The 8,889-nt window shown below is 45.2% G+C and overlaps 1 protein-coding gene across 1 annotated transcript; it reads left to right on the forward strand.

Moving 5' to 3' along the window:
• The first annotated feature begins 1,095 nt into the window (after positions 1 to 1,095).
• On the forward strand, positions 1,096 to 7,939 carry LOC129765528 (uncharacterized). The gene is made up of 8 exons (XM_055765930.1): positions 1,096 to 1,125; positions 4,689 to 4,998; positions 5,044 to 5,265; positions 5,341 to 6,413; positions 6,506 to 6,787; positions 7,005 to 7,196; positions 7,404 to 7,594; positions 7,675 to 7,939. The coding sequence occupies exons 1-8, from the start codon at positions 1,096 to 1,098 to the stop codon at positions 7,937 to 7,939; spliced, it is 2,565 nt and encodes an 854-aa protein (XP_055621905.1).
• Positions 7,940 to 8,889: the final 950 nt, after the last annotated feature.

The following is an 8,889-nucleotide window of genomic DNA, read 5'->3' on the forward strand; positions in this document are numbered from 1 at the left end:
AGCTTGGCTGCTGGTCTAAAACCCACTTGCGATTTATGTGCAAGTCATGCACAGTCACGTCACGTCGTATTTTACTCTCAAATTGATCTATCTCCTCTAATAGCTATTGCCGTTGTCGTCGTCGTCGTCTGGTTTGCCTCTGCACAGCCGATTCGGAACCGAACGAATTTGAATCTGGCACCCATTGCACCACGAGGAACTTGGGTCTTGCGACTTGGGACTTGGACCTGAACTAGGAACTTGACTTCGGCCAAAGATAAAGAGTCGCAGGAGCTTTCCTTCCCACGAGAAACGCATTCCAGCACCGTGGACATAAAATACAATCAGAATCATCACCGTCATCGTCGACCTCTCCGCAGCGGTCCAACCGTCGTCATCATTACCATTATTTTACAATTGTCTACGGAGCGTAATAAAAACACATCGCCATGTGCACTTTTCGTGTTCACAGTTCTGTAGATCTCGCCGTTTTTTGTCGCTGCACTCGCATGCTGCTGTTGCTGTTTTTGCGCCGACTGCACGTGATGCAGTTCTTGGATGCGCCCAATCAGCATCTGCATATGTACTCCGCAACTATAAACTACACATGTGATTGAACACATTTCGCAACACATTCGACGACGACGCCAACGACAACGGTACGGAATGGTCCAAACGGGTTCCGCACTTCTGGAGTTCTGGACAGTGTTTTGTGTGTTTGCTAGGAAAGCTTTTTCACCCCGACGCTTTTTTTGCGTTCACACCCACCCACATCCACACATACGTGTGAGCTCGATTTGCTCCGAACCAAATGATGACTGTTGGTGGGTAAGCTATTTCCCAACTGCTGACATTCCTTGCAGGCGCTGCATTTTTCAAGCGTTTATCCTCCCCCCGGTACGGAACAATGGCCAGAAGCAATATAGTTTGATTCATTTTACAGCCTTTTAATAAAAAATAATGATGATTTGCATCAATTCATCTCCCGGCTGATTGACTTTATACAAAATGGGCACAAATCCGTCAGCGCAAAACCCGAGCGCGAGTGAGTAGGTGAACGGGCAAGGAAGACCTTTGGGAGCCCAGTGGATTCAACCTCGGACAGATATGGTCACAATGGGACAGCAGTGCCTTCGACAAAAAGCTGTATGATGAATATTCATGACTGCGATGTGGCCCCCTCTTGAGAGCAGAATAAGTCAATTGGTGGCGATGATTGCGAGTAATAGCAGTCACACTTCTCCGGACTGGTTTGGTTCGTTTTTTTTTTCTGCTGTTGTGAGACCTCTCTTTCGCCTTTGATGCACTTTTTGAGTCTGTGGACGGAATCTGAAATGTGTGGTGTATGATTTTGTAAGGTTTTTTCTCGGAGGGATTCTTTAAGCGTTATTATGGCAAGGGACATTTAAGATAACGACCCGGCTTCACCGTATACTCAGTGAAAATACATATGCATAATACAAGTTGTATGCAGAATCTGTACTTTATTAATCCTCTTAGTCTGCGTTGTTAGTGACTTGAGATAACAGTAATCGCATCGAGAGCATTATTTTGGAATTTACCCTATTTTTACCTGATTTCTCGACAACTATACTCGCACTCTTCGCCTTCAAGAACCATCTCATCTCAAAATAAGAAAAAACCCTACTGAATTACTAGGGCTTTGAAAAAAAACCTATTCTATTGGGTTGGAGAATAAGTTCGTAGCGTAGCTTTTATTCAAACAAAAAAAATATATTTAATAAGTTGATCAATTATATATAGGCAGCAGTTCATTTTTTCCCATTTTCGATTGGTTTGACGAGCGATCTCTTTCAAAAGTGATTTGAGGCATTCTCCATCGAATTCAAAAGGGGCGTGTCATCGACGTGAAAGTCGCCATATTTTAACTTTGCAAGCCATTTCCATGCTGTAGACTCGCCTATGATACCTTCTTCATACACGTTGCAAATGTCTCCGGCAGCTTTTTGACCTCGGAGAAAACCAAACAAGAGCAGGTGTCGAAAATATTGGTTTTTGCCTCCTACGTATTCCATTCCTAAGCCTTAAAACTAATCAAAATATAAAGAACTCAAAAATACAATAAACATAGTTTTGCAAAGCAGAAAGAGTTATATTGAATGAATACTTACCATTTGCCAAACAACAAACAAATCGTTGTAAAATAAGATAAATATAAAAACGCTATAAACGTATTCCCCAACCCATTCGAATTCGTTTTTAAAACTGAGTCAGTGCCAAACTGACTCCGTAATAAAAAAACGTTTACAGTTTCACGAATGCGGTGATTTGTCGGTGTGCGTTATATAGTCTGATTTGTTTATATTTGCTACGACAAATGTACAGTGTCGACGTCTGGTGGCGATATTAGTGCTTGGGAGGTAAATTATTCTCTATCAGATCAGAAGGGCCAAGTGCAGTGTAAAAATATAAAAGTTTGAATGAACATTTTTACTTCATATTGTTTGATTACCTAACACATGTAGTTCTGACACTCACTTAACCATTTTTCGATGCATTTCCTGTTTGTTCCACAAATCATTACTATTATAATACAAAATCAACATTAGACACAGTTTTCGTTCAATATATTTCTGCGATATCGGAAAAACCTCTTATTTCATCACATAAAATGAATATTCGATACGTTAAAGTAAATTTTCATTCATAGTTTTGATTTTGGAAGCAGGTTTATTCCACCTGAATATCCATCATTATTTTCGCCTCCCAATGAAAGCACACGTAGCTTAATGCCGTCTAAAGGGTGTGTCACATCAAATTGCTTCACGGAAAAAACGCTGTAGAAATTTAATTTTTAGGAATTATATCTTCAGCTTTCGCTTATAATCAGATAAGAGTGTATAGATCACGTTGGCCATGCTTCACTGTCAGTTTTTCGTAAATTTGGAAAAATGTCGTCGAACGAAAAAGAGCGTCGTGAATTAATCCTGTGCACTCATTTCGAGAATCCGGAGTTGTCACATCGGGACATCGGTAAGATGCTGGGAGTCGTCCAATCCACGGTCAGCAGAGTACTAAAACGATACTTCGAGAACCTAACCATCTAACCATCGAAGGTGAAGAACGGCAAAAATGGATGCTCCGTCACTGAAAAAGATCACAAGCGCGTAGTTAAGCAGTTTAGACGTGATCCGAGAAGTTCGGTCCGGGATGTCGCCAATAAGCTGAATTTGTCAAGTTCATTCGTCCAGCGGACCAAGCAGCGGGAGGGCCTGCGTACATACAAGGTTCAGAAGGCTCCTAACCGCGACGAAAGGCAAAACATGGTGGGGAAGACGCGAGCCCGGAAGCTGTACACCGAAATGTTAACGAAGCCGCATTGACTGGTAATGGACGACGAAACCTACGTCAAAGCGGACTTTCGTCAGCTGCCGGGCCTGTTGTTCTTCTCCGCAGAGGACAAATTCAGCGTTCCGGAGGCGATTCGCAAGCAGGAACTATCCAAGTTTGCCAAAAAGTACATAGTGTGGCAAGCGATCTGCTCTCGCGGAAAGCGGAGCGCCCCCTTCGTGATGACCGGCACGGTAAACGGGCAGGTTTACCTTAAGGAGTGCCTACAGAAGCGCTTACTACCCCTATTAAAGCAGCACGAGGGCCCGACCATCTTCTGGCCGGATCTCGCTTCGTGTCACTATTCAAAGGACGTGTTGGAGTGGTACGAAGCCAACGGGGTCACCTTCGTGCCAAAGGAAATGAACCCGCCCAACGCGCCGGAGCTTCGCCCATTAGAGAAATATTGGGCGATTATGAAGCAGGCCCTCCGGAAGAACCCAAAAGTTGTCAAATCGGAGGCGGACTTCAAGAGAAAATGGATTTCTGTTCAAAAAAAACTACAACCTGACGTTGTACAGAACCTTATGGACGGGGTAAAGAGGAAGGTGCGAGCATACGGGCTTGGGCTCGAAGTATGAATAAAAAGAAAATGCCAAAAGTTGTTTAATGGTTTTTATTTTACTGTCTAAAATTTTCAAAAGGATCGGTCTACTGGGCGAATTTCTACAGCGTTTTTTTCCGTGATGCAATTTGATGTGACACACCCTTTACTCGAATATACTTTTCAAAATCAGAATCCGAATTGGATTACGATTCCAATAATACAAAAGCAAAAGCAGCAGGTTTTCCATTTTCATAGTCTTTATTTTCAGATTTTCCAAAACAATACTCGGAACTTGACAGTTTAGTATAGTTGTATTGGTGAACCCGAGTGCCAACCCGTGAAACATCTCAGTGCGAAACTAACAGCTTTCGGGGCGAACTAGTGCGACACTGAGTGCGGAACTGAGTGAATAAAAAAATGTTTTGACAGCAGTTAGTGCGGCACTGGGGCTGAAACTGAACAAAAACGGATTCGCTAATAGAATGAGTTAGAGATGGCGAGCGCTCACGAGTCACTCATGCGAGTCGGTTCGTCAGAAAGAGCAAACGATCCACGGTTCTTTAAAAATGAGTCGCGGCTCTCAAATGAACGGCTCTTAAAACGGTTTTATTTGGCTTTGGCTTGTTTGTTTGTAAATTTTGACGGACTTTATATTTTCTATATATTTTTTCTTGTTGATAAATGACTGGACTAAGTGTACTTCGCCTAACTACAGGCATAAAATAGACTCCATTCGTGGTTCTTAGCTTCCTATCCGGTAACTCCTATCCCTACCTCCTCGTGGTGCGGGCTGGGGTACGAGTATCCATAGTTGTTGGGGTACCACCCAACGACCCAACGGAAGCAGCAGCATAAGCCAAGGCACTCGAATAAGATCGTCGTGGTAAAGGATGTGAAGCGGAACCGACGGTACGTCGAAACCAACATCAACGGTGTGCCAGTGAACCTTCAACTGGATTCTGGGTCCGACATAACCATCATTTCTAAACAAAATTGGATCGAAGTCGGGGCACCACATCCGTCACCGTCCGACTGTCAAGTGCAGACTGCTTCGGGAAGCAGGCTTGCTATCGATGCGATGTTCCGAGTCTCCATCACCATCGGCAATACCCAACGGGAAGGTAACTGTTACGTTTGTAGCTCTAACCTTTCTTTGAATGTTTCAGGCTCAGACTTGTTGGACGAGTTTGGCCTGTGGGACGTTCCATTTTCGTCCTTCTGTAAGCTGGTCGACACCAAACAAGAAAACCAGCAGATCGTCGAGTTGAGGGCCATGTTTCCAGACGTTTTCACAGAACGCATGGGCCTCTGTAAGAAAACGCAAGTACATTCCACGCTCAAGGAGGGAGCTCAACCAGTATTCAAGCCTAAGCGACCGGTATCATACGGTATGGAAGTGGTCGTCTAAGATGAGCTGAAGCGCCTAGAACACCTGAGCATCATCACGCCGGTTACGTATGCAGATTGGGCAGCACCGATTGTGGTGGTACGTAAGCCGGACCGTTCCGTCCGCATTTGCGCCGATTTTTCTACCGGCCTGAACAACGTGTTAGAGTCAAACAGATATCCTCTGCCCCTTCCGGAGGATATCTTCAATCGAATGGCAAATTGCACTATATTCTGTCACATCGACCTGTCCAACGCTTATCTACTAGTTCCCGTAGACGAGGAAAGTCGCAAATTGATTAATATCAATACCCACAAAGGACTGTACCGGTTCAACCGTTTCTCACCCGGAATCAAAAGCGCACCGGGAGCGTTCCAACAGATCATGGACACGATGCTATCCGGCATCGAATGTACGTCACCCTACCTTGACGACATCTTGATCGGTGGCCGGAATGCGGAGGAACATAGACGAAATTTACATTTAGTCCTGCAACGCATCCAGGAGTATGGGTTCACCGTGAAGATCGAAAAATGTCGGTTCTTCATGCACCAAGTTAAATACTTGGGCCAACTTCTGGATTCCGAGGGCATACGCCCTGATCCAGATAAGGTGAAGGCAATAATCAACATGCCTCCGCCAAACTATGTACCCACCCTGAGATCCTATTTAGGGGCGATTAATTATTACGGCAAATACATCCGAGAGATGCGGAAACTTCGCCAACCGCTGGATGAGCTCCTCAAGGAGGGGGCCAGTTTCCAGTGGATAGATGCATGTCAACGTTCATTCAACCGTTTCAAAGAAGTTTTGCAATCACCCCTCATGCTGACTCACTACAATCCTCGCCGAACAATAGTAGTGTCAGCAGACGCATCAAATGTGGGAATAGGCGCCCGCATTGCTCATAGATTCCCCGAAGGGTCGGAAAAGGCAGTATACCATGCATCCCGGAGTCTGACTCCAGCCGAATCCCGCTATAGTCAGATCGAGAAAGAGGCGTTGGGCCTCGTATACGCCGTAACAAAGTTCCATAGAATGATCTACGGCAGACATTTCATCCTGCAGACGGACCACAAGCCTCTTGTGGCCATTTTCGGCTCGAAACAAGGGATTCCACCTTACACCGCCAACCGTCTCCAAAGATGGGCACTCACCATGTTACTCTACGATTTCAAAATCGAGCATATTTCTACGGATCATTTCGGGCACGCCGATATACTATCCCGTTTGATCAACAGCCACGTAAGGCCGAAGAGGACTACGTGATTGCGTCCCTCGAAGTGGAACACGTGATCTGCAACATCGTCAGTCAATCCATCGAGTATCTTCCTGTTTCATACAAAATGATAACAGCCGAGACTACGAAAGATGAGACGTTGCAGCAAGCTCTGAAATACGTCATCAACGGTTGGCCTAACGATAAGAAAACCATCTCGGAAGGATCGGAAGTTCAGCAATTTTTCGCACGACGTGAATCTTTGTACGCAGCCCAAAAAGTCCTGATGTACGGAGAGCGGATTGTAATACCGAAGAAGTTTCAACGTAGAATACTGCAGCAATTTCATAAAGGGCACCCAGGCGTTGAGCGTATGCGGTCATTAGCGAGAAATTACGTATATTGGCCAAACATCGATGAACACGTCACCGCCCTGGTCCGATCATGTTCAGAATGTGCTTCTGTCGCAAAGACTGACACCAAAACAAAGCTCATGGCCCATCTCTAAAAAACCGCGGCAGAGGGTCCACGTGGATTTTGCGGGGCCAATTGACGGAATGTATTATCTCCTGCTAGTGGATTCACTATCCAAATGGCCAGAAGTTATCCCTACAATGTCAATAACATCGGCAGCAACGATCGCTATTCTACGCCAGATCTTCAGTCGATTTGGTGTGCCGGAAGTTCTAGTTGCCGACAACGGATCGCAGCTTGTGAGTGACGTCTTCGAGCGATTCTGCGAATCGAATGGTATCATGCACCTTAAAACAACCCCTTTCCACCCTCAAAGCAATGGACAGGTGGAAAGGTTTGTCGACACCTTCAAGAGAACCATGAACAAAATTAAGACCGGAGGGGGAAACCTTAGACGAAGCATTGAATACGTTCTTACTGTGCTACAGATCTACACCCTGTCGTAGTGCAAATCCCCCGCAGAAGCATTGATAGGAAGACCACTGAGGACATCGTTTGAATTACTTCGTCCACCCAGTAAGTTCAACAAAAACAACAGCCTCAAGCAGAACCAGCAGTTCAATACGAAACACGGAGCCAAGGAGAAGTGCTTCGACGTCCAGGACCAGGTGTACACCGAGACAACGATTGGAACTGGGTACCTGGAGTGATATTGGAGCGAGTGGGTACGGTTATATATAACGTGTGGATCCCGCAACAGCAACGGTTAATTCGCAGCCACAGCAATCAAATGCGAAAACGCTACGGAAGTGAAGTACCAAAGATGTCTGAAACAGATCCGTCCATTTCGCTTGATATCCTGCTAGGTTCGTGGGGATTGAATCCGTCGAATCCTAGTGCCGCTCCAGAGGAAGTGATACCACCAGCCGAACCTGAAGAGCTTAACGAAATCCAGCGAGGATTCATGCAAGGCTCATTGAACCACCAGCTACGCATCGGCGAGCTCGTGGATCCGTTCGACAACCTGATCCTGAGGATGTGATTCAGCGCCGATCAACGCGCCATCGTCGGGGGCCAGCTAGATATGAACCGTACCAGATCTACTAAAAAAGGGGAGGTGTTGGGGTACCACCCAACGACGGTGCGCTTACGGTAGTACGCACACTTCCATCATACAACAGTTATTGCACCTTCCATTCAATGGCCTTGCCGCCGGCTATGCCACAGCTGTCACGAGCGACCCCATGTTCGTTCTCTATTCCTCAGTAACTACGCTCGAGTGCTGACCAAGTTATTTATTTTAAACATTAGAATAGTCAATAAAGTTATTATTGTTACGTAAATATAATTGTCGTTCATACATTAGCCAAGACGTAACAATAGTGAAGATCGGGTTACCAACCCCGGTGCTGCCGTAATCTCGCAAAGTGACGCAAGCGCCAGAGGGAAGAATTTTCAGTACAAGACTTTTCGAAAAATTGCATGTATAATCAGCATACACGTAGGGGAACCGCGGGTAATACGGACAGAGGGGGTAATATGGACAGGTGGTTGATTTGTATAGTTACATTTTGAATTCCCGATTTCTGTTAATGAGAACACTTTCTACATGTTATTCTATAATAATTAAGCCACCCTACGGCAATGAATACTGATCAAAAGTGAAAAAGGGGAACAAAAACCGAAAATCATACATGATTAGGCGTGAGGATGTAATTTCAGCTGCTTCAATATTAAGCATTTTGAGTGGTTCCAGATCAAAATTCAATTCGTTGATGGCTATATTTCGGTTTGTGAGTTAACAGAAAACCGAAATATAGCTACTGGAGACAGCGGTGGGATGCTGTCCAAGTGGGGACAGCAGCCCACCCATCGTGGTGTTTACAAAGTGTTGCTTTCCTGATGCGCTTGATGGACTTTTGGAACTTGACGACAAAGCGCAAGTGTGCTTTAATGAAATATGAAGAATGGTTTGGCGAGGTATTCTCCAAG

Source organism: Toxorhynchites rutilus, chromosome 2 (genome assembly GCF_029784135.1).
Source record: "Toxorhynchites rutilus septentrionalis strain SRP chromosome 2, ASM2978413v1, whole genome shotgun sequence".
Classification (NCBI taxonomy): domain Eukaryota; kingdom Metazoa; phylum Arthropoda; class Insecta; order Diptera; family Culicidae; genus Toxorhynchites; species Toxorhynchites rutilus.